Here is a 27009-nt window from a genome sequence, read left to right as displayed (position 1 = left end):
AGTAACATTTATTGCCCATATAACCATTCCAGTCGCAGAATCATCAAAGTGGTAACTAAATGTCAGATGTGTCGTAACAGAGTCCACACAATGTGTCTAGAATTGTTTCGAAACAAAGTGTCGTCGCCGTGTGTACACTTTTCCGTAACAAGGTGTCGACACATTTGTGTGCACTTTGCGTGCGGTTTGCGACTAAATCTGACAGCAAATTTGTGACAGCAAATGTCAATATAAAATACCTCTTGAAAACCAAGGTTTGTCAAACTACTATTAGTGTCTCGTGTGCTCGTAAGTAATTCTAGTAAGTCATCGTGGGCGATGCAAATGATAATAATCGACCAAAACCATATAAACACCCAACACCCGTCAACCTTTTACAGAAAAGTTTTTAAAGAAATGCAATAAGCTACTTAGGTCAGCCAACGAATGCTCAAAAAAGTTGTAGAGGGAAATGCTCGGAACACAATTTTTGACTCTGTAACTTGGTTTGGACAAGTTAGGAGGTGAACATATCAAAAGTCCCCGGCCGTAGCCCTTGAGCGGGGGGAAGAGAGGCGGCTTTGAAGGTCCCATTTTCCGGTTTTTCGATTATATCTCGGAAACTATGCATCTTAGCGACATGGCCACTTATACAAAATGAAAGTTAATTTAATTTGTTACAAGTTTATTCGGTCAATTTTTTCGATATGTTGAATAGTTTTTGAGATATCCGCTCTTGAAAGTTTATTTAGGGCTCTCAATTTTATCTTGATATATCTACATCAGTGAAGGTGCTAGGCCGTGTATGGTATCGTTTTCGTATAAATCTGGGTTGCTGAATCCATTTAAGATATCACATTGACACCATTCCACAAAATTAAAAAAAATCTTTTTAGGGTTCCGTACCTCAAAAGCAAAAAACGGAATCCTTATAGGATCACTCGTGCGTCTGTATGTCTGTCTGTCTGAATACACAAAATAGTTCTTTACCTATAGATGACAGGAAAACCTATTAGAAATGTGCAGTCAAGCGCGAGTCGGACTTAATGTACGGAACCCTTAATACGCGAGTCCGACTCGCACTTGGTCGGTTTTTTTAAACTCCTCTTGACGCTTAACCGCTGAACCGATTTCGTTGAAATTTGGTATAGAAATAGTTTGCGTCCCGGAACAGGACATAGGATAGATCTTATAACCGAAATCATCTTTTGAAGGTGTGAAAAGTGGCGTGGAAATTTGTACGGGAAATCAATAACCGCTGAACCGATTTATATTATATTTGGGATGGTCTACATCTTTGATTTAGTTAAAAATGATAAAAAAACATGACTTCAAACCTAAACTTAAACAGTATTAACTTCAAGAAGTCAATTCTGAATTCCCCCCTACACCTCATTTCACACTTTTGAAGGATGAATTTTGAGATAACTTATTATGTCCTGTCTCGGGACTCAAAATATATGTGTACTAAATTTAAATTAAAACTGTTCAGCAGTTTAAGCGTGAAGAGGAGTTTAAAAGAAAGTAAGTTTTTATGTTTTTACTTTGGAATGGTGTCAATGTGATACCATAACTAAATTTGGTACTGCGAATTTATACGAAAACGATACCAAACATGGCCTCGTAGCTTTACTGTTGTAGAAGTCAAAATAAAATTGAGAGCCCTAAATTCTTATTACTTGACCAAACTTGTGTAGAAGGAAAAGGAAAAATAAAAGTCTTCGGCAGGAATATAAGACACAAATATAATTTTTTTTTGCGTTACTATTTCAATCATCAAATATAAACATACCTTGATTATATTATTCTAGTGAGATCCTCACAGATAAGCAAAAACATTTACTTAAAAAATTACAAGGTCGAAATGTCACGGAACTTGTGAGAGTAATACGTGAAAAATAAAAACTTTTATGACAAAAAAATCTGGACACAATTTAAGAAGCATCCCATTGCGTCGAGGAATCATCTGTATTTTTGCTTGTTTCATTACCTCCTCGCTTCTTTTTTTGTCCTTTGTATTCTGTAGCAATTTGTTAGATCTGAAAATAAAGATAACTTGCGTCGTCACGGATGTCGATTTATAGGTTTTAGGGAGTGCAGAATTCGAAAACGATGATCATTTTATAATCCAAGATGACGGCTACGTATTTTGTCATAAAAGTCGTCATGAATATATATCGTTTTATAGATTTTAGGAAGTGCCGATTTCGAAAATGATGACCAGTTTGGAATCCAAGATGTGTGCCGTGCACTTTGTCATAAAAGTCGTCATGGATATCGTTTTATAGATTTTAGGGAGTGCAGAATTCGAAAATGATGACCATTTTGGATTCCAAGATGTCTGCCGTGCACTTTGTCATATAAGCCGTCATAGATGTTGATTTATAGTTGTTAGGAAGAGCAGATTTCGAAAATGATGACCATGACCAACAAAACGACATCCATGTCGACTTTTAACATAGTGCATGGCCGCCATCTTGGATTCCAAAATAGTTATTATTTTCGAAATCTGCGCTCCCTAAAACCTATAAAACGACAGCCATGACGACTTTAATGACATACTGCATGGCCGCCATTTTGGATTCCAAAATGGTCATCATTTTCGAAATCAGGGCCCCCTAAAACCTATAAAACGACACCCATGACAACTTTTATGACAGTGCATGGCCGCCATTTTGGATTCCAAAATGGTCATCATTTTCGAAATCAGGGCCCCCTAAAACCTATAAAACGACACCCATGACAACTTTTATGACATAGTGCATGGCCGCCATTTTGGATTCCAAAATGGCCATCATTTTCGAAATCTGCGTCCCCTAAAACCTATAAAACGACATCCATGACGACTTTTATGACATAGTGCATGGACGCCATCTTGGAATCCAAAATGGTCATCGTTTTCGAAATCCGCGCCCCCTAAAACCTATAAAACGACACCCATGACGACTTTTATGACATAGTGCATGGCCGCCATTCTGGATTCCAAAATGGCCATCATTTTCGAAATCTGCGTCCCCTAAAACCTATAAAACGACATCCATGACGACTTTTATGACATAGTGCATGGACGCCATCTTGGAATCCAAAATGGTCATCGTTTTCGAAATCCGCGCCCCCTAAAACCTATAAAACGACACCCATGACGACTTTTATGACATAGTGCATGGCCGCCATTCTGGATTCCAAAATGGTCATCATTTTCGAAAGCGGGGCCCCCTAAAACCTATAAAACGACATCCATGACGACTTTTATGACATAGTGCATGGCCACCATTTTGGAATCCAAAATGGTCATCATTTTCTAAATCTGCGCCCCCCAAAACCTATAAAACGACACCCATGACAACTTTTATGACATAGTGCATGGCCGCCATTTTGGATTTCAAAATGGTCATCATTTTCTAAATCGGGGCCCCCTAAAACCTATAAAACGACATCCATGACGACTTTTATGACATAGTGCATGGCCGCCATCTTGGAATCCAAAATGGTCATCATTTTTGAAATCTGCGCCTCCTAAAACCTATAAAACGACACCCCTGACGACTTTTATGGCATAGTGCATGGCCGCCATTTTGGATTCCAAAATGGTCATCATTTTCGAAATCGTCACTCCCTAAAACCTATAAATCGACACCCATCTCGACTTTTATGACAAAGTGTTTGGCTACCATCTGCATGCAAGACATTTCTATTATTTTTACGTACAAAAATGGCCCCCTGTCAACTTCCAACCGAGATTTAATCGTTAATTTATTCGATTAATGTTCAGATTAATTCAATTTCAATCTATGTTATGTCGACTAAACTAATCGTGATTAAAATTTGAGGATTAACTTTTTTATTCCATTAATTAGTCGAATAAACAGTTAATCTAAGTCCCATCTCTGACCACGTCATTTTTACACTTTGAGAATATCTGAAAACAAATGAACACAAGGAGCCATTTTGCAAATCCAGTAACTTTGTTATTACTTTTGACAGCGCGTGTCATGTGTCTACACAGAGTCGACACAAAGTCGAAACATTTGCGACTACTTTGTGACTGCAATATTTCTCAGCCTTAAACCATATTTATACATCATAATTAACAAGTTTCGTAGTATGTAAAGCGTTATTTCTGTTATTTAAGTATAGTATACGCATCGAAGTACTAAAAATGCATCAAATAATATATTTATGAACACAAGCACTGAGAAGTAAACAATTTCATTTCCGGCTAAACTAAAACGATGTGGTGGCGCGTTGATTATATTACACTTAGTTTATCAAATCACTCGAGCAATTTAATTCCCCATAATAATTTAAGTCCTATTGTAATATAAATGCAAACAATATATAATTACGTCTTGTAATCCGTTTTAGAGATGGCGTATTAATGTCACTTATTTTTATTTAACTATTTTTCCATCTGACAGTTTCCATTTGACAGGAACGAAATGAACGAATGAACGAATGATTTTGGCATAAAGTAGTCGCAAACTAGTAACAATGTGTGCACACGGCGACCACACTTTATGTCACTTTGTGTCATGTGTCGACCCTTCCCCATTTCTGGTAACTGTGTCGACACGGCGACGACTCTGCGACTGGAATTGTGACCGAAACAGACGGTGTCGACACAAGATGTGTCTACACCGCGTCGTAACGGCGACTGGAAATGGTTGTATGGGTGCTTAAGACCTACACAATCGATATCTAAATAGAAATAGACTTAGTTTTATTTTTCAAAACGTTCGGGGTTCGATTCCCGAGCTGAGTACACATTTTTTTAATGTATGAATGCAGTTTTTCGTGTTACTAAAATCGATGACATGATTCCTAAGAAGAGATCGGTGTATATCTTATAGTATCAGATTTTCCCATACTGGCCGATCTAAATGGGCCACCCTGTATAGTATATTTTAGTACAATAAGTGGGCTAAATAAATATATTAACATAGGTATATAATATGATCAACGGTTTGGAAGAACAGCCGCATATGACAGTTAAAATAAAAAAAAACCGATCATTCTAGTAGAACCTACTTATTTATTGAATAAGTTAGACACTTAACGATAAAATACTTCTTTAAGAAAGGAGGTGTCAATTCGTAGTGCTACAGTATTTATTTTAAAGTTAAACAGATAAAATGTTGATGCTTAGTTACCATTGAAATAACAACTGCTTAGCAACTGGTGGCACCCTGGCTGCTGACGTACGTGATTGGCAGTGCGTGTAGGTATTAATGACAGCAGCTTGAATTTGATTGCTTAGTTACCACTGACTTTTTAACCGTCATTGTCATTGTGATTAAATAAGGGTGTATGTGTTAAAGAAAAACTCAGGAGTTAAGGTATTTGTGACGAACTGAAAGCCTACGTGAAAATGACATCTTAGATGTCCTTATTTTTGTGACGATTGAAGTGTATATGTTTTCTTGGACACCTTGCCCGCTCAGGTATATCTGCTGCTGACTGTACGTCCTACAACTTACTTGTATGTAGTTATTATTATTAAAGTAAGAAAACGTAAAGTAGATAACGATTCAAAATACATGTTACTATTACATTGTCCTCAGAGTCCAAAGGGCCCACAGGGTCCACAGGGTCCACAGATCCACAATGATCCAACGAAGTTCGAATCCATGGCCGGAGAAGAACGTATAGACTTCGATCGTGAAATTCCCCTCTACAACTACGACAACGAGGATCTAACGCTTGGCCCCATGGGACCCATGAACGTGACGGCGATAGACGCTGACTTCGACCCAACATCTGTACCACCAGTTCCAGTCGCTTCAAACCCTAACATAACCGCTCAAGATTTCGAAGGTGTTCCTTTAACATCGGCTTCCAACCGCCCGGCTGTCATTGCGACAGGGGTTCCCGATCAGAATTATCGATCAGTTCCGCTAGATACAAACAATTATCCTACAACACGACCGATTCTCCCACGCGATCTAGGAGAACAATCAGAGACACCTGTCGCTTCTCCTAGTATGGCAAATCCTAGCGACAGCCCTTTCAATCGAACGCCTCCTCAGAAAACTCCGTGGGAACGATCAATGTCTACCTTCGGCTGCAGAATAGAGGATCCCATTGAGCTGGAACCTACTCTAGCTATTGCAGATCCTTTCAGCCGTGTGGCGTCCGGGTTTGGGGATTTGTCGCCTACGTGTAGCTGGTCTGAGCCTCTGACGTCGGTGCTCGTGCCGTCTGAAGTCAGGTTGAGCAAGAAGGGTGGTGGAGAGGCGCCCAAGGCTGCGGCCGCAGCTGGTGGGAAAGAAGCGGCTCCAAGCAAAGGGCCGCCGAGAGCTGAAGGTGCTGGGGCTACTGGTAGGATCATAGCTGGTAAGTGTCACATATTTTATAGTTTGTTTATAAGAAGTACACACATAGAGTAATATAAGCAGAGAGCGCAACTTTGGTGCCGATGACAGACGTATGACGTGAAGCTAAATACAGAGTGTTGTTATCTAGATTATAGATACTTAAACAAATAACAACTTATTAGCCTCTTTAGTTTACTGATATTGAAACTTGAGTTGAGAGTTTTTATACGTAATGGCCACGTATAAAAACATAACTAACTGTCTTTGTCATGTTAAAAACAAGATTGTTGGAAATGACAATCAATTACTGTTTACTTATATTTTTATTAGTAAATAAAATATAACCGAAATATTATTGTTTGAAGTCGCTATGGAGTCTTCGCAGCCGTATTTGCAGAAATTTCCTTTTCTGATTGTAAAAAATGAAAAAATGTGACTAAAATTTAACAGCAAAAGCAAGCAATATAGAGAAACATTTAAAAACAACAAAGCATATTTAACGAGAAGGAGATCGTTTCGTATCGTTTTTTAATGTTTACATTATTTTTGTGTAAATTACCAAGCATTTTTATAAATAAACAATTATATATATAGTAACAGTAACCAGTCATGGGACATTTAAGAGGGAATTTGGAGTATTTGTGATATTTCCCTAATACATGTAAATGGTCTACCGCTTAACGTATTAAAAGATGAAAGTCCTATCCGTCTTTCATGTTTCAGGCGTGTTGTTTATAAGATACTGCGATGAGTTTCCACGTACTTAACAAATTAAAACTATGCTTTTTTTCTCCAGTCATGGACACCAACGCTCCAGTGATGGGCCCCCCAGTAATGGACACTGCTCTATCAGTATAAAATATTGAAATAGGTCATCAGATCTGGTCCATGTTATCATAATATTGCATTATCATCCGATTTGCATATTTAATTACGAATACAATATTTCAACTCAATCGGAAAGTGGCTCAAATTCGGCTACCAAGATTTGACTCACACTAACTAACAGGGCAAGTTAAATGAAAGTTTGGAAAAACGATATTAATTTATCCGAAGTCCGAGCATACCTCCTGAGCATAACTACATTTTACTTCTGTATAGTTTAAACATGAAATGATGGCATGGCAAGCATCATTATGTAAATTGTCCCATTATAGGAGGTATGCAGTTTTACGGCTCCTATAATGGGATTGGGCAAAATACCACTATTTTTTTTACATCTGTGGAGTCACAACATAGTATGTGGTATACCTTATCTCATGGTAAATGCAATTAACAAAACACATTCTAGTTTTCATCAAGTATTAATTAATTAAAATTTAATAAATGAACTCACCTCTCTTAGCGAAGTTGTTAAGAATTCGTAGTGGTATTTTTTTTCAGTGACACGACAACTTTTGGGTTGACGCCAATTTCTTAAAAAACAACCAAATTTAATAACAATTCAAACTGAAACAGCTCTAGGACTCTTATTTATGATAATATACAGGCAGTGTTTATAAACTACTTTTAGACACTTATTTTAGAGGATTTGTGGTTTTTTGTCCCATTACTGGTTCCACGCCCATTATAGGGTACACTACTATATATATATATTATCATTATTAAGAATCATTGAGGTGTTACAATGTTGTTTTAAAAAAACATCCTATATGCGACTTAACGTCATAATGACGTCATCGGCACCAAAGTTGCGCTCTCTGAATATAAGTAAAGAAAGAGAGTGGTAGCTCTATACGTCAGTTTCTCCTAATATGTAAAGATGAAAAGGGCTCGCGATCCTGCCTCGAAATGACACAAAAGTGGCAAAAAAGGGCACAATAAACAAAAGCTTATATATATACAGCCATGAAAAACGTTGTCGCCCTGACAAAGTTTGTATAGTTTGCAATAGACTGAAAGGCCTATGAAGACGTAAAAATTTAAAAAATATAAGAATCTCTCATAAAATGTGCGCTATCTCGCCAACAAACTGCAATCGCAGTTTGGCGAGGAATATTAACTGTTAGAGAATTGTTGTGTACTTACCTACTTTATGAGAAACAAATTTTAAATAAAATGTGTTTTACAGTGATCGGCGCTGTTGTGGATGTGCAGTTCGATAAGGGGCTCCCGCTGATTCTGAACGCTCTTGAAGTACCCGGGAGAAGTTAGTATGAACTCCCTCTTATAAGTTACTTACAGGCCATACTCACAAAAGAAGCTACCATAAAATGCTTCAAAGATTTTATAGAATACCATATTGTTAACAATTTAAAATCTTCAACGGTACTTAATAACGAAATCACTCATTTGTTCTTTCCTTCATTTCTGAATCTCTTCCGTTTCAAATCACTACACACACACACACACACACACACACACACACACACACACACACACACACACACACACACACACACACACACACACACACACACACACACACACACACATACTACACTTCTCAATCACAAAACACAAACACCACATCCCGACTACAACAATTACACACCCGAAAACAACGTGCATACCGATAGCGCCGCGTTTTCAGAAACTGGAATATCTGGAAGAGCGAGCTTTAATACGCGGATAACAAAAAAACCGGGCAAGTGCGAGTCGGACTCGCGCACGAAGGGTTCCGTACCATAAAGCAGAAAAAAACGGAAAAAAATGCAAAAAGAAAACGGTCACCCATCCAAGTACTGACCACGCCCGACGTTGCTTAACTTTGGTCAAAAATCACGTTTGCTGTATGGGAGCCCCACTTAAATCTTTATTTTATTCTGTTTTTAGTATTTTTAGTATTTGTTGTTATAGCGGCAACAGAAATACATCATCTGTGAAAATTTTAACTGTCTAGCTATCACGGTTCGTGAGATACAGCCTGGTGACAGACAGACGGACAGACGGACGGACGGACGGACGGACGGACGGACAGCGAAGTCTGTAATAGGGTCCCGTTTTACCCTTTGGGTACGGAACCCTAATAAAAACTCAAAAATACGCGATTTTCCAGAGATAACACCTAGCTAGATCGATTTATCGCCCCCGAAACCCATGGGGAGCTTCTCATCGCTAGGCAAATTTCTCATTCAAATATGACTGTGGTAGCGTGTAACCATGCCAATTTGCTTTGTCACCTCCAGCCCCGCGGCTCATCCTCGAAGTGTCTCAGCACCTGGGCGACAACGCGGTCCGGACCATCATGATCTATGACAATAACCCTCTGTACTTCTCATTGGTGTAACCATACCAATTTGCTTTGTCACCTCCAGCCCCGCGGCTCATCCTTGAAGTGTCTCAGCACCTGGGCGACAACGCGGTCCGGACCATCGCCATGGACGGCACCGAGGGCCTGGTCCGCGGACAAGAGGTCATTGACACCGGCGCCCCGATCACCATTCCCGTGGGCGCCCCTACACTCGGACGGATTATTAATGTCATTGGAGAACCTATTGGTGAGTGACTATGACTAATATCTCTCTAGGTAGGGTGAATCAACTTTTTCTTGTCACTAGTTGCCATGGTTACGGCCTCCTGTGTCACTCTTAAAATACTAGTTATTTCGTATTTAAATGGACCGAACTTGAATTTTTAAAGGCCTTTCCAAAATGAGACCTACTAAGCACGTTTGTAGAACATGGTACAGCAGCTCTTCTAAGAAACTATGTTACTACCTAATGGTCAAATATATTTATTCAATTTTACATATTATGTATGTATAAAACTTAACAAACTAAAACCCGTTCTGAGCCATGCCGGGTCCAAAGGTCCCCATCACACTAGCAGCGTTACCCCGCTGTATGGCGATGGAGACCTGTTGGACAAGCCATGACTCACTACCTAATTGTCTCCTGGCTAATGAGGCAGAATAACATTGAGAAATAGTTGATCGACCCGCCTATATCAGAGGGGAGACACTCCTCACTTCGGGCAAACTCGTCTCCGCTCGGCTCAGCATTGCTCCGAGCAATTATTTTAGGGTTGGCACTACTTGGCGTCCTTTTGCGTGCACGACCACATAAGATAATGACTTGAATTTTGGCAACCCTAAAGAGCCGAAAGGGATATTGCCATACATTAGAAAGGAATAGCATGATTCGTCCCTGAATCGCTGTCAAACTTCGGTTTTGTAGAAAGTGTCGCCTTTTCTGTACGGTAGTATTCTGTGCCTGTATGAGGGACTTAAAAACTCGACAGAAAGATATCATTCCAGTACTTCTGCGAATTTACCAGGACGTACTTGTGCTTCTGGATGAATGTATGATTAATTCCCCGTTTATCACAAAAATCTTCAAGGCCAGACCAGGGTGTTTTTATCAGACTCTATCTGTTCCATGAAACAATAATACTTTATTACAGGGGCCCATTTCTTGAAAAATATTAGACTAATATTATTAGTGTGTTGTCATGGAAACCCATACGATATGACAGTTTATGGACTAATAATATTAGCCTAATACCGTTCGAGAAATAGGGGCCCAGACCACGAGTGAATACAATCTTGTTACAGATGAGCGAGGCCCCATAGACACGGACGTGTTCGCGCCCATTCACGCGGACGCCCCGCCCTTCGTCGAGATGTCAGTCGAACAGGAGATCCTCGCCACCGGCATTAAGGTCGTCGATCTACTCGCGCCATACGTCAAAGGTAATCATCATCATAGAGACATCATCAGACAGACAGTGTTATAGATCGACCGCTTAAATGAGTCCTCGCCGTACGCCTGCCGCCCGCACCTTCCCCGCGATCCTTAGTCGTCCTACCCCGTCACCCCCGTACCGCGCAGGCGAGGACTCATTTAAGCGGTCGGACTATAACGCCCCGCCCTTCGCGGAGAAGTCAGTCGAACAGGAGATCCTCGCCACCGGCATTAAGGTCGTCGACCTGCTGGCGCCATACGTCAAAGGTAATCATCATCATAGAGACAGATGTGTTATAGATCGACCGCTTAAATGAGTCCTCGCCGTACGCCTGCCGCCCGCACCTTCCCCGCGATCCTTCGTCGTCCTACCCCGTCGCCCCCGTACCGCGCAGGCGAGGACTCATTTAAGCGGTCGGACTATAACTCCCCGCCCTTCGTGGAGATGTCAGCTGAACAGGAAATCCTCGCCACCGGCATTAAGGTCGTCGACCTACTGGCGCCTTACGTCAAAGGTAATCATCATCATCATACAGACTGATGTGTTAGCGCCCATTCACGCGGACGCCCCGCCCTTCGTGGAGAAGTCAGTCGAACAGGAGATCCTCGCCACCGGCATTAAGGTCGTCGACCTGCTGGCGCCATACGTCAAAGGTAATCATCATCATAGAGACTGATGTGTTATAGATCGACCGCTTAAATGAGTCCGACTATAGCGCCCATTACACGCAATGATCGGATTATAGCGCCCATTACACGCGGACGTTCCGGTCGCTCCGCCCTTCGCGGAGATGTCAGTTGAAGAGGAGATCCTCGCCACCGGCATTAAGGTCGTTGACCTACTTGCGCCTTACGTCACGTCATGCTTTTTTTATTTATTATTATGAATGGGCTTACTCATGGCCACAGACTAGCCGAGGTGTAGACGTGGCCTACGATGGAGCGAGCTCGCCCAGAAGGTGCCTGCCACGTCACGCTTGTGGGCTTGTCACGTTCTATAAAAGCGGCCAAGTGCGAGTCGGACTCGCCCATGAAGGGTTCCGTAACCAGCATGTAACAATAAAATTGCGGTTTACGGTTCATGACGTATTAAAAAAAAACTACTTACCAAATCTTGTTCAAACCAATTTTCGGTGGAAGTTTGCATGGTAATGTACATCATATATTTTTTTTTAGTTTTATCATTCTCTTAGTTTAGAAGTTACAGGGGGGGGGGGGGACACACATTTTACCACTTTGGAAGTGTCTCTCGCGCAAACTATTCAGTTTAGAAGAAAATGATAGTAGAAACCTCAATATCATTTTTGAAGACCTATCCATACACGTATGGGTTTGATGAAAAAAAAATTTTTGAGGTTCAGTTCTATGTATGGGGAACCCTAAAAATTTACTATTTTTTTTCTATTTTTGTATGAATATCTTAATGCGGTTCACAGAATACATCTACTTACCAAGTTTCAACAGTATAGTGCTTATAGTTTCGGAAAAAAGTGGCTGTGACATACGGACGGACAGACAGACAGACAGACAGACAGACAGACAGACAGACAGACAGACAGACATGACGAATCTATAAGGGTTCCGTTTTTTTGCCATTTGGCTACGGAACCCTAAAAATGGAACCATCCTGGACATTGACAGGGAATTACTTAATCGTAATTTATGAATGTTAACCCTTTTCCAGGCATAGTACGATTTATCGACCAAATACGCGCCAACAGAATTACAACTTTAGCATTCCGATTTAAGTTTCAAACTAGATTGCACTTCCGAGAAACGTGACTTGTCTTCAAATGAATCATCTAAGCTGGATTAATTGAAATGTATTTGGATTTTTTTGGGAAACCTTCTACATTGCTGCATGCGGCCTGGAAAAGGGTTAACCCCTCATATGCGGCATGCGGCCTGTCAAATTTGATCATTGAAAAAGTGAACTTGATATTTAAAACAATAGATTAAATTTCCACTCACGGATCCGTGTCTAAGCATACGGGGGGTTAAAGAAACGTCATAATAATTCGTTCATTCATTGTAAGCTGCTTCTTGTACATATTGCAGGTGGTAAAATCGGTCTGTTCGGCGGCGCCGGCGTCGGCAAGACGGTGCTCATCATGGAACTCATCAACAACGTGGCCAAGGCGCATGGCGGCTTCTCTGTACGTATCGGGGGGCACGGCAGTGCCCCCGCCAAGTCGAGCGCGAAGCAAACACTGCCGTACCATGCATCCTTTACTGGAACCATTTCGCCGCATTTTCAGGCCCCTATTTGAGAACCTCTGGATAAGACCAGAACGCAGAAATTTTGGTCATCCAGTAAGCTATAATCACATACTTAAAATCCAAAATTTCAAGTCTGTAGGTCATTTAGTTCCGAAGTTAAGCGAAAGCAAAGTTTCGCATTTATGAAACTCACTCATGATCATCAGAATAGAACTAGTACTTCCCATAAACTCAGAGAGCTGAAATTCGGTACAGAGTTAGGGCTTGTGTACCCTTCAACGGCCAAGTCACACAACATTAACTATAATAATTTTAAAGAAATCGCAGTAAGGAACCTTAGACTTGGCACGACTTTGTCTAGATTTCATTACTTTTTAGAGATAAACAAGCAGCTCCATCGAGACTTGGCTAGTTTTTTACAGATTCATCTTACTGTCTATGTCTATACTCTGTATCTTTAGATATTTAAGTAAAAGTAAACAAAATCTACCCTCAAATGGCTTTATAAGCCAGTTGAGGGTAGATGGAAACATTACATGATAAAATAATGTAGGTTAAAGTCAGGTCGTTCAGTGACTGATCCAGGCGGTTTTGCATTTGGTTGGTTAACCAATAAATGTTACAACTACCCGAGAATGTACAGTTTGTTTACTTTTATTTAAATACCTAAAGATACAGACTATATATATAGGGGGCAAGCCTAGATGAAAATCGTTGATAAAAAACGACAAGCGATACTTTGTATTGTATGGAAAATAGTCCGTTGCTTTTCGTAGCATCTGTCATATTTTTTTTAATTTTCGTGTGGTGTTTGTCGACGTACGACTGTCATCTTGACTAGACTCTCAGAGGTTCTTATTCTTTACTAGCGACCCGCCCCGGCTTCGCACGGGTGACACAAAACCTTAACAAATTATATACCTAAACCTTCTTTAAAAAAAAAAAAAAAAAAATCACTTTATTTCAGACACATGTCCATATAAAAATTATGCTAAACTTAATATAAACTAAAAACTTAAACTAAGAGTTGCTTCAGTCGCCACATGACTAGTCTTATATTACTTTTATATTAATTTACAATATTGTACTCTAGGTACTGTCACTTTTTGTTCTCGCAGTGGTGAACGGATGACCAGTATCGGAAAATGGGGCTGTACAGGCTCTCGGAGACGGTCTTAAGTATTAGATTGTCTGAGTTTCTCAATCTCTCCCAGAAACCTGCTATCCTACTTCTGATGATGGCGAAGAAGTCGGGCACCCCTGCCTCTGCGAACATGCTCGATGCACTACAAAACCTGGGTAACCTCAGTAGAATGCGGAAAGCGTCATTGTATTGAACCCGCAGAGTTGAAAATGCTTTTCTACTGAAGTTAACCCAAAGTTGACAGGTATACAAACACTGACAAAATGCTCTGAACAGAGTCACTTTGACATCATTTGTACACCTCGCAAATTTGCGCGCGAGCATGTTACACCTGATGGACAGAGCTCGTCTTTCTCGTTCCATGTCAAGGTCATCTTTTAAGTCACTGCACAAGACGTGTCCAAGGTATTTAAACTTTTTCACTACCTGCACCGGTGAGCCATTCAGAACTAGTTTAGGTATCCTGTCCGGACCTCTGCCAGCCCTAAAGACCATCATCTCGGTCTTCTGAACGTTATATTTTAGACCATGAGCCGCCGCATACCGTTCACAGATCGAGAGTAGCGTCTGAAGACCACTGATAGACGGGCTCAGCAGCACCATATCGTCCGCATAGCTGAGATTGTTTAGACAAACATCCCCGATATGACAGCCGATCCTGGCGCTGCTCAGTTCGACTATCAGCTCATTCACATAGAGGTTAAAGAGGTCCGGAGAGGTCAAACCACCCTGACGTACACCGCAGTCTAGTCTATAGTCACTAGACGTCGCGTCGCCCCACCTAACGCAGTTAGTTTGGTTCCCGTACCAGTATCTCAACAGCCCGACGATAGGTTTAGGTACCTTAGTGTCGAGCAATTTGTTCCAGAGAATATTATAATTCACCAGATCAAATGCTTTACTTAGGTCCAGGAAACACGCATAAACAGATGTTTCCCGGTCCACGTAGTAATTCACACTGTGTTTTAGGCTTAAAATCGCCGCGTCTGTTGAGAGCCCGGTACGAAAACCAAACTGTGCATCATTGATATCTAAATTACTCACCAGTGCAGGCTGTATAAGTCGCTCCAGAATTTTGCCCAGTATTGTACCCAATGAAATGGGCCTATAATTGCTGGCAGATCCCAGGTTACCCGTTTTGTTTTTAGCAACTGGCACCACAACGGTCTTCATCATCTCAGGCGGTAAATAGGTATGTTTGACGCACATGCAGTATAACGCACATAATTTGCCATAAATAACATCGCCAGCATACTGCACGTGTTCCAAACTAAGTCCATCATGCCCAGGCGATTTACCCCTTGTCATTTGTGCAACTGCTTTTTTAACATCCTGGGGGGTAAACCGAACTGAGCCTTCCGTTCCCGAGATCACTGTATCCGTTTGCGCCGCCGCAGGCAGCGGGTCGACCTTGAACCTACCAGCAAACATGTCGGCTATGAGCTTGGGCTCCTGCAGACCGTCCACACTAACAGGCAAGCTTTGTTTGGGGTTGAGTTTTTTGATACCGTTCCAGAACTTTGAGATCTTTAAGAATCACTCTACTGGTAATATAGTTGAAAAATGCATTGAAAATCCGTTCAGTGCATGCGGGTAGTTTTTGAGTTTATCGCAAATATACACTTTGTTTTATATTAAGGTGTAGTGAAGTGAGAAGGGAGGTATCGTCTTCGGTCGTCCCATTCGTTTTTCGTCAAGTTCTTAAATTAGTCCTATTCTGCTTTCGTCACCCATTCTACATTCATCACAATATCGTCGTAGGCTTTCAATGTAGAATGAATGACGAAAGCAGAATAGGACTAATATAAGAACTTGACGAAAAACGAATGGGACGACCCAAGACGATACCAGAAGGGACCACTCGATAATATTTTTTATGCACTATAATATAACTATTTGGTACTTATATTTAAGACTATACACTATACTTATACAGTATATAAGTATACTTAGACAGTATACTTATATACTGTATATTTAAGATCGGCTACCTACTTGCTGTATATCTACTATATCTAGTATCTACCTACGTGCGTTGTGTGCGTCGCAGAGTCGCAGCCATGAATCTAGTATTAAACTGATTGGGCATGAGTGGTGGGGATAACTGACAGAACGGGATAGTCTTATGTATCTTTCAGTAGCAGTAGCAGCGAAAGCGCTATTAATGTTTGTCCTTGTCACAGTCTCACATATTTTTAGTTCTCCACCATAAATTTAGTACGGACTATGGTGGGCAACAAATAAATTCTACCAAAAAGAATAGTATAGAGGGGTCCTGTCATTGTAAATTTTGTAGTTACAGTACATTTACCGCCATCTATCGACACACGACTAAAACTCAAATGAAAACGTATAAAATTATCAAAAAATCTTATTATATGGATGGAAATGAGTTTATTATTTTTATATCATTTTGATCCATGTTCATTCACTGATATCTATGTGTTAAAATTGTTAAATATCAAACGGTGTCGTCAACGCCATCTAGCCGAGGATTGGTGATAAAGGTGTGTGCGGCATCTATCTGAGAATGACTTTTTCTTAATTTCCGAGGCACGTTTTTACCTTAGACTTTATTCATCTTATACGAAGTTACATGTCTATAATTCTACCAATCAAAGTGTCACATTGCTTATGTTGTTTCCCTCACGGATCACGAAGGCACGCGTATACCACTTCTATAGGATCCTTCTAGGGTCGCAGGGATGTTTATCGATTGTCATTTGTGTCGGCAGGTGTTCGCCGGCGTGGGGGAGCGCACTCGAGAGGGCAACGACCTCTACAACGAGATGAAAGTGGGCGGGGTCATCAAGGAAGACTACAAGACGTCGAAGGTATAAAGTATAATACATACAATATAAAACGTCGTAAGGTGCGATGTCGGTTTCAGTTTCTACAAACAATTTGACATCTGGAGTTCCTACTGACTGCGCCATATACCTACATAGAGTGCTCACATTTAAAAATACAGTGCTCACTTCATACATCAGTTTTAGTACCAAAATAACTATTATTATAGTCGATAATGTCGACATCTAGCATCGAGTAGCGGAATTATCAGTACTGCTGCGTGGCCGCCATTTGACATATTACATTTTTAGGGTTCCGTCCGTCTATCTGTCACCAGGCTATATCTCACGAACAGTTGAAATTTTCACAGATGATGTATTTCTGTTGCCGCTATAACAACAAATACTAAAAACAGAATAAAATAAAGATTTAAATGGGGCTCCCAACCATACAACAAACGTGATTTTTGACCAAAGTTAAGCAACGTCGGGCGTGGTCAGTACTTGGATGGGTGACCGTTTTTTTCAGTTTTTTTTGCATTATGGTACGGAACCCTTCGTGCGCGAGTCTGACTCGCACTTGCCCGGTTTTTTTTAAAGATGCGTTCTGCAACGTTACCACCACCATCAGCATTGTATCCGAACCAGCCTATGCTGCCTATACAATTACCACACAGATGTTACATTATGTGGTCGACAGGTGGCGCTGGTGTACGGCCAGATGAACGAGCCGCCCGGCGCACGCGCACGCGTCGCCCTCACCGGACTGACGCTCGCGGAGCACTTCCGCGACAAAGAGGGACAGGACGTGCTGCTGTTCATAGACAACATCTTCCGTTTCACTCAGGCCGGCTCCGAGGTAAGGTTGTGACGTGTCCCGTGTGTTGACTAGGTCGACAGGTGGCGCTGGTGTCGCCATCACCGGACTGACGCTCGCGGAGCACTGCACCGACAAAGAGGGACAGGACGTGCTGCTCTTCATAGACAACATCTTCCGTTTCACTCAGGCCGATAATTGTAACGATATTTGTAACTTATCACTTGCAAATTGTAATTGTAAGTTTCGTGGTATAGGCCCCCATTGTTATTTTTAACCGACTTCCAAATCTCAAAGAAGGAGGTTATCAATTCGGTTGTATGTTTTTTTTTGTAATACACGGTTATATGTACCTGTTTGGTATATGTTAATGTTAAGTTTCATGACGCAATGGATCTGTCTGTAAGGTCATGTAAACATTTTTCAAATAAAATAAAATTCTACTGCTGGTGCGCTAAGGGTAATTTAAGTCCTTACTCCGGGAGCTGGGTCGTCGCCTGCTTGAAAGGGGCCTTGACCCCCGCTCCGGGTTCTTCCTGATGCAAAGGTTGTCCAACGCGGCAACGCAGAGAGCGTGATGGGCATCTTTGCGTCGGAGGCAGCCCGGGACGGGCTTCAGTAGGCATTCTTTTATACTTACTTAGTTTATATTTATGTTTAAGTTTAGTTTTTAATTGGTTTTATGTTTAGTTCAAATCATCATCATCACCATCTCAGCCATAAGACGTCCACTGCTGAACATAGGCCTCCCCCTTATGGGGGGTGAATGCCATAATCGCGACGCTTGGCACGCGGGTTGGCGATCGCAGTCGAGTACACCGAATTTGAGGGACGCTGCTGCCCGTCCACCGGTGGTTTTGGACGTGGTTTAAGGACATACCCGGGTCCTGGACGTACTTTAAGGACATACCCGGGTCCCGGGTTTAGTTCATATGTATTATTTTAATTATGAAATAAATATTTTACTGTAAATATTATTTATTGCCAGGTATCGGCGCTTCTGGGCCGTATTCCGTCTGCTGTGGGCTACCAGCCGACTCTAGCTACCGACATGGGCACCATGCAAGAGCGTATCACCACAACTAAGGCGGGGTCTATCACCAGCGTGCAGGTATTTGTGTGTTTGTTTAAATATATGTTCGCGATAAACTCAAAAACTACTGAACGGATTTTCATGCGGTTTTCACCTGAATGCTGATAATATTTACTTAATAGTGTTGTGCTGAATGCTGATAATATTTACTTAATAATGTGTCAACCCACATTAATTTTTCAACAGGATGTCAACTCAAAAAATTGACGCTTAAAGTTGACATTTTATTGCAAAATGGATGTGGGATGACTCAATTTTGCTAAACACCACCCACCTATCAATAGAGTGATTCTTGAGGAAGGAGGTTTGGGTGTATAATTTGTTAATTCGTGCGGAGCCGGGGTAGGTCGCTAGTAAAAAAAGAAAACAAATTCCAGGCTGTATACGTGCCAGCGGACGACCTGACGGACCCAGCGCCAGCGACCACGTTCGCCCACCTCGACGCCACGACCGTACTGTCGCGCGCCATCGCCGAGCTGGGCGTGTACCCCGCCGTGGACCCGCTCGACTCCACTTCCCGCGTCATGGACCCCAACATCATCGGCGCCGAGCATTACGGAGTGGCGCGCGGCGTGCAGAAGATATTACAGGTATTTAATGGCTGTACACGATGGCCCAGCGCCAGCGACCACGCTCGCCCACCTCGACGCCACGACGGTGCTGTCGCGCGCCATCGCCGAGCTGGGCGTGTACCCCGCCTTGGACCCGCTCGACTCTACCTCCCGCGTCATGGACCCCAACATCATCGGCGCCGAGCATTACGGAGTGGCGCGCGGCGTGCAGAAGATATTACAAGTACTTAATGGCTCTACACGATGGCCCAGCGCTGCGCTAGCGACCACGTTCGCCCACAGAAGATATTACAGGTCTGAGATATTCTAGACCTTACAGGCCGAGATCTAAGAAATCCAATCCTGAAATTCTAATCTAGCATAGAGTTTAGATATCGGTATTGTCATTATCGTGCAATGAATGAACATCAGATTTTATTGGCTGTACGAATGCTCATTTTATGAGAGTTTTGTAGAACCACGTAACAATTTTAGAGCCCGAAGCTGTTCTTAGAAACTTCTGTAGCGTCCATCTGTCTTGGAGAATGGTGACGTTATAATCTCTGCTGTTTATAAATGTTTCATTTGACTTCATTCTTCCTCTGTACTGAAAAACAAGCAAAGCTGCTAAGTAGTTAATCCCAGCAAGCACAGCCAGCCTTATTTATCCATATTGTAAAGGGGAGTCGAAAAGCCCTGAATGTCTTCAAATAATAAGAGGTACGGCTGTGCCCGCTGTATTTGTTATACTCGATAGTGGCGGATTTGGCAGTCTTGGCCGCCCTAGGCCCCAGAGCCTGTAGTAACTAATAGCCGCCCCTTTCTCAGCATCCATCTACAGACTGTCGTCTTGCTGCCACCCCTAATGACTTGCCGCTCTAGGCCCAGGCCTATACTGGGCCTTAAGGCAAATCCACCACTGATTAATCGGCACGGCAGCTAGCTATCGTAATCACGGCCATTCTTCTAAAATTTATAAATAAATATTATAGGACATTCTTACACAGACTGACTAAGTCCCACTGTAAGCTCAAGAAGGCTTGTATTGTGGGTACTCAGACAACGATATATATAATATACAAATACTTAAATACATAGAAAACACCCATGACTCAGGTACAAATATCTGTATCATCATACAAATAAATGCCCTTACTGGGATTCGAACCCAGGACCATCGGCTTCGCAGTCAGGGTCACTACCCACTAGGCCAGACCGGTCGTCAAATTCTGACTCTGATTCACAGGACTACAAGTCTCTGCAGGACATCATCGCCATCCTGGGCATGGACGAGCTGTCGGAAGACGACAAGCTGACTGTGGCGCGCGCGCGCAAGATCCAGCGGTTCCTGTCCCAGCCCTTCCAGGTCCATATCCACTACACAGAGCTATAAGTCGTGTGTGTGTGTGTGTGTGTGTGTGCGTGTGCGTGTGCGTGTGCGTGTGCGTGTGTGTGTGTGTGTGTGTGTGTGTGTGTGAGGACGACAAGCTGACTTTGGCGCGCGCGCGCAAGATCCAGCGATTCCTGTCCCAGCCCTTCCAGGTCCATATCACTACACAGAGCTATAAGTCGTGTGTGTGTGTGTGTGTGTGTGAGAGAGAGAGGGAGTGTGTGTGTGTATGATGATTGGCCGCCTAATTTCGACAGAGGGTAACGCCTGTTAACCCTTTACCAGGCTAAGGGTTATTCCCACATGTATGCGGCACTTCAAACATGTGTTCTATTTTCGATGAGTAACACTGACATTCGATTGTCATTTTTGAAATGTCAGCCTGGTAAAGGGTTAATGGCTACTCCGTTTGGGTATATCCTGTAAGAAATTATCCCAATATCGTAATTTAATTATTATTTTATTATTTGACAGGTGGCCGAGGTATTCACGGGGCATATTGGCAAGCTGGTGAAGTTAGAGGACACGATCAAGGGATTTAAGAGCGTAAGTTTAACAAAATCTGAGTTCTACATCTATATCTATATATAGTCTGTATCTTTAGGTATTTAAATAAAAGTAAACAAACAATTTGTACATTTTCGACTAGTTTAATTTATTGGTTAACCAACCAAATACAAAATCGCCTAGATCAGTCACTGGACGACCTGACTTTAACCTACTTTATTTGATCATGTAATGTTTTCATCTACCCTCAACTGGCTAAAGGAACCGTTTGAGGGTGGAATAGTAAGTATTCTATTCATCATGAAAGCAGTTTGCCTAAGCTGAAAAGAAGATCCTCGCTAACGCGCGGTCAATTGTCAAAAAGTTTCAGTTTTCAGATTTTTTCTTTTGTATACGCCTAATAATCTACCTTGATGCCAAATATCAAGTTTCTAAGTCATCTAGAAGTAGGTTAGGTTTTTGGTTACCGCCAACAAACTGTCTCACAGTTTGGCGAAACATTAGATTAAGGTACTAAATGCTGTATACTTTCTGTAAAATTTTCAACAAAAAAAAAATGTTATTATTTTTCCATCGAAATATCAATAATTTCCAGGTTTCAGATTTTTCCCTTTATATACACATAATAGTCTACCTTCAAGCCAAATATCAAGTTTCTAAGTCATATAAGAAGTGGGTTAGGTTTTTGGTCTATATGTATTAATTTTTTTTTTCATCGAAATATCAATAATTTCCAGTTTTCGGATTTTTTTCCTCTTTATACACCTAATAGTCTACCTTGATGCCAAATTTCAAGTTTCTAGGTCATCTGGAAGTGGGTTAGGTTTTTGATCTATATGTCAGTCACAAAAATGCCGGTTTTTACACGTTGATTTATCAATAACTATATGAGCTATGTATATGAAATTTTGTATTTTGGACAAGCTAAGGAGTTTGAATACATGTGCCAAATTTCATTTGTGTAGGTAAAGTAGGTTTCAAGTTGTGAAGGGGTCAAAAGTAGCTCGAAATGGTTCGTGTAATATTACACACGGTTGCTGCGTCGCCAGTTCCTTTTTCTTTGAACTTGGCTGGACACGCTACCGCGTGTCTAGATAAAAAAAACTTTGTACTGCAGACTTTATGACATCACAGCAACAACCCCACCACTTTCGCGCTTGTCATCTCATATTATATTTGTGTTCAGGGCATTGCACTAAATGCATCGATACCATACTCACCCATATCCGAGACGACATGAACCAAACCTAACCTAAAGCCTGAAAATACGGTCCTCTATAAGAGGTTTTAGTTAATATACATTGTGTATATCGTTGTCTAGTACCCACACCCTTATTACTGTGGGGCTAAGGTCGATTTTAGTAAGATTGTCCCAGAATATTTTATTGTATCACAGATCCTGAGGGGAGAGCTCGACCACATACCGGAGGCAGCTTTCTACATGGTCGGCACCATCGAGGACGTGATCGCCAAGTCGCAGGAGCTCGCCAAGAGCGTCTAGCGGCCGACAGATGGCGCTGTTTTGTTTATATAGTTTGTAAGACTTAGAGCATTTAATAACCGGAGTCGCCTTTAAGAGCTTACCCCTCTCCCGAAAACCTTACACAATAGGCATAGGAGGAAGGAAGGATCGTATAGAAGTGGTATAGGTACGCGTGTGTCCGTGAGGGACAAAACATACGCAAATGCGACACTGTGATTGGTCGAATTCATTTGTTGCCCACCATAATCCATACTAAATTTATGGTGGGGAACAAACAAAAAGTGAGACTGTGACAAGGACAAGCAATAATACCGCTTTCTCTGCTACTCCTACTGAAAGTTCCATAAGTGCATCTCGTTCGGTCGTTTGGCCCCTCCCCCGTTTCATCTCTATATTATTGTACCTCTATGACAGTAGGGTATTTGACTGCTAGTCAAATCAGTTTCTTTTTTCGAACTGTCAAAACGATTTTGCTACTATGGAATTTATGTGAAACACTAGTAGCTATATGACGACACATTCAAATTACCTACTCTTTATAGTTTTATTCTGGTGCTTCATTCCATGCATGGTCACAGAATAAATAATAGTACTAAGTACAGAAGGCTCACTCTCTAACAAAACGCGTCTGTTACGATCAGCACAGATATGGCCGCTAGGTGGCGACAGCGCCACGCGCGGCTTATGGCAAACCCCAAAATTGAGGCCGAACGGATGTACTTTTAGCTACCTGTAGCAAAGCGACGAAATCGCGGAGTGAGACACACCTGGCATGGTGTAAAATAATTTATTTTAAATACTTACAGTCAAATACCCTATTGTGCAAACTTGTATGGACTGACATTTTTCTGACATGGCTATTTGTACGTTACGTACAAATGATGTAGAAATAGCCATACATTTGACGTGCCCCTCCCCCGAAAAAATCGGCAGACTGTTTAATACAGAAAATGACCGCCAAGGCGTCTCCACTTACTAAATGCTCTAAGTTGTAAGATAGGGAACGGGCATCAACTGTAGGGGGCAGCATAGGAGCCCCCCGTTTATGGGTTTGGCCGGTCGAAGTATTTAGCAGATGGCGTCAGCATATCTTGCCCTGTCAATCCCTAGAACTGTGACAATTTTTTTTTTAATGGACTTGTAAGCCGTGGGGATACCAGCCCTTAAAGGCCTGGCCAAACACAGAGCGCGATGCAGCGCCGCGTGATGCCGACGCGATGCCTGGTCAAACAGGGCGCGCGCCGATCGCGCCGGCCTCACGCTCTCAACACGCCCTCATCGCGCGCGTGAGCGCGGCGCGGCCGCGTGGGAACGCGGCGCACCGCTCGCTGCCTAACATCCGATCCGACTGATGTGACCCAGCGCGACGCGGCGGGCCGCCGCGTCCGCGCGGCGTAGCGCTGCGCACGCGCCGCGTGGACGCAAGGTACGGCGCGGCGCGGGGCGCGACAGAAGCGGGGCGTGATACCGGCGGGACGCAGTCTGTTTGACGTCGGTAACCTGTTAGCATGTGCCGCGGTCGCGCGGCGCGGACGCGGCGCTGCGTCGCGCCGTATGTTTGACCAAGCCTTAAGCCAAATCACATAGAAAAACCGGGCAAGTGCGAGTCGGACTCGCGCACGAAGGGTTCCGTACCATGAAGCAAAAACAACTAAAAAAAATTGCAAAAAGAAAACGGTCACCCATCCAAGTACTGACCACGCCCGACGTTGCTTAACTTTGGTCAAAAATCCCGTTTGCTGTATGGGGGCCCCACTTAAATCTTTATTTTATTCTGTTTTTAGTATTTGTTGTCATCATCATCTGTGAAAATTTCAACTGTCTAGCTATCACGGTTCGTGAGATACAGCCTGGTGACAGACAGATGGACGGACAGCGAAGTCTTAGTAATAGGGTCCCGTTTTACCCTTTGGGTACGGAACCCTAAAAAGGGGCAAGCTATGATGGAGCCATCTATGCAAACCTTTGACAGTTGCCAAACCCATTGGCGGGAAATGTAAATTGTAAATGTCAAGTTTAAGCTTCCAATGTAGCCCACAAGAGGGCAGAACCTACAATGCACAAGATAACGTGAACTGTCATGCTGCGCCGTCAAATAGAACAGAAAGCGTTGGGCCCTTGCGTCAAACTCAAAAGTGGTTACGTTTTCTCATTGGTAGTCTGACTCTTTCGCACTCATGGGATGTTCATATACGTGATGGGTTCCCTTTCGCACACTTAAGCTGTCTGTCAAGCGCGAGCGCGGATTCTAGGTCTATGGGTAGAATTAGTGGCAGGTTCTGCTGGTACCTATAATGGTCAATCGATTTAAATTACCTACACCTATGTATTATAAATTAATGGCTACAAATATAATGACCACCAAAAAATACTTTGGTACCCTAAATAAAAAAATCATGCTTACCAAAAAAAATTACTGAACACCAAAAAAATAAGGCCTAAAATTACAAAAGTACCACCGTTTTAATTACGACTGCACTTCAAATTGTATTCGAATACCAAATATATTGAATGATTACCAAAAATCATTAATGATCACCAAATCTTGAAGACCAAATTAATGCGATATTTTCACCTAAATAAACACTATGATTACCAAAAAATGTATACATATTACCAAATAAAGTAAAATGCTGCCTAAATTATTAGCCCCTCCCGCTCAACCCCCCGTACCCCGCACCATATACCTATCTAACCTAACCTACTTTTCTAGGAGCATACTGAAATGCTACTAGAAAAGTAGGTTAGGTTTGTACTGCTATCAGTTAAGTGGGCTAGGTTAGCACTGCGACCCTTACGGAAATGAATTGCTACTATAAAAGTGGGTTAGGTTAGGTTTAAACTGCGACCCTTACAGAAAAGAAATGCTACTAGAAAAGTGGGTTAGGTTAGGTTTGAACTGCGACCCTTACAGAAACGAAATGCTACTAGAAAAGTGGGTTAGGTTAGGTTTGAACTGTGACCCTTCCAGAAACGAAATGCTACTAGAAAAGTGGGTTAGGTTAGGTTTGAACTGCGACCCATACAGAAACGAAATGCTACTAGAAAAGTGGATTAGGTTAGGTTTGAACTGCGACCCTTACAGAAACGAAATTCTACTAGAAAAGTGGGTTAGGTTAGGTTTGATCTGTGACCCATACAGAAACAATTGTGGTTACAGTTTTGGTGGTCATTTACTATATTCGGGTTTACAATGATTATTTTGGAGTCATTTGCTTTAATAGGATAGCAAGATTTAAAAATTTGGTTATAATTTTACATTAAAATGGAGTTCTAATTTTGGTGGTCATTTACTATTTTTGGGTTTACAATGATTATTTTGGTGTCATTTTATTTAATAGGATATCACGATGTGAAAATTTGGTTATCAATTGACATTAAAATGGTGTTTGAAATTTGGTAATCATTTACAATTTTTGGGTTAATAATGATTAGTTTGGTGTCATTTCCTTTAATAGGATAGTAAAATGTAATAAAATTGGTAATCATTTCACATTAAAATGGTGTTATAATTTTGGTGATCATTCATTATTTTAGGGTGGTAAAGTACATTTTTTTGGTATTAAATTTTATTAAATCTGGTGATCAGTTAAATAGCAGCCTAAATTAATTATACGCGATATAATCTGTTTTCATAGTTTTATTTTATGAGTAACTATCGCGGTAACCCGGGTAACCCATGGTCTAAAAAAACATGGTCTTCTCTTCCCAGAGTGACACAGGCTACGTCACAATAGCATTGCCACTTTATTTCAACATAACATGTTACATGGGTACATTATACCTATGGTTAATAAGTTAGGGTTAAAATATTTCTTTATAATTTTCATTTATATGTATTTTATCTTAAATTTTACAATAACACGTCATTTTTAGGGTTCCGTACCCAAAGGGTAAAACGGGACCCTATTACGAAGACTTCGCTGTCCGTCCGTCCGTCTGTCACCAGGCTGTATCTCACGAACCGTGATAGCTAGACAGTTGAAATTTTCACAGATGATGTATTCTGTTGCCGCTATAACATATGTATGCCTCATAAGAAGGCTCAGTCACCCAAAGGGCAATGGAGAGGGCTATGCTTGGAGTCTCTCTGCGTG

General features: G+C 41.8%; 1 protein-coding gene across 1 annotated transcript in view; it reads left to right on the top strand.

The window, feature by feature from the left end:
* LOC134676444 (ATP synthase subunit beta, mitochondrial-like) overlaps positions 1 to 23067 on the top strand; it is a 31932-nt gene extending 8865 nt beyond the window's left edge. The window contains exons 2-13 of the mRNA XM_063534841.1: positions 5559 to 6312; positions 8365 to 8442; positions 9551 to 9733; positions 10789 to 10926; positions 12977 to 13074; positions 17018 to 17116; positions 17772 to 17930; positions 18877 to 18999; positions 19359 to 19571; positions 20779 to 20898; positions 21397 to 21468; positions 22826 to 23067. Of these exons, the coding sequence (XP_063390911.1) occupies positions 5607 to 6312; positions 8365 to 8442; positions 9551 to 9733; positions 10789 to 10926; positions 12977 to 13074; positions 17018 to 17116; positions 17772 to 17930; positions 18877 to 18999; positions 19359 to 19571; positions 20779 to 20898; positions 21397 to 21468; positions 22826 to 22930 (2094 nt within the window). The 5' untranslated portion in view covers positions 5559 to 5606 and the 3' untranslated portion in view covers positions 22931 to 23067. The remainder of the gene's footprint in view (positions 1 to 5558; positions 6313 to 8364; positions 8443 to 9550; positions 9734 to 10788; positions 10927 to 12976; positions 13075 to 17017; positions 17117 to 17771; positions 17931 to 18876; positions 19000 to 19358; positions 19572 to 20778; positions 20899 to 21396; positions 21469 to 22825) is intronic.
* The last annotated feature ends 3942 nt before the right edge of the window (positions 23068 to 27009 follow it).

Source organism: Cydia fagiglandana, chromosome 24, assembly GCF_963556715.1.
Source record: "Cydia fagiglandana chromosome 24, ilCydFagi1.1, whole genome shotgun sequence".
Lineage (NCBI taxonomy): Eukaryota > Metazoa > Arthropoda > Insecta > Lepidoptera > Tortricidae > Cydia > Cydia fagiglandana.
The sequence above is the reverse complement of the archived record's forward strand: the minus strand, read 5'-3'. Positions and strand labels throughout refer to the sequence as shown.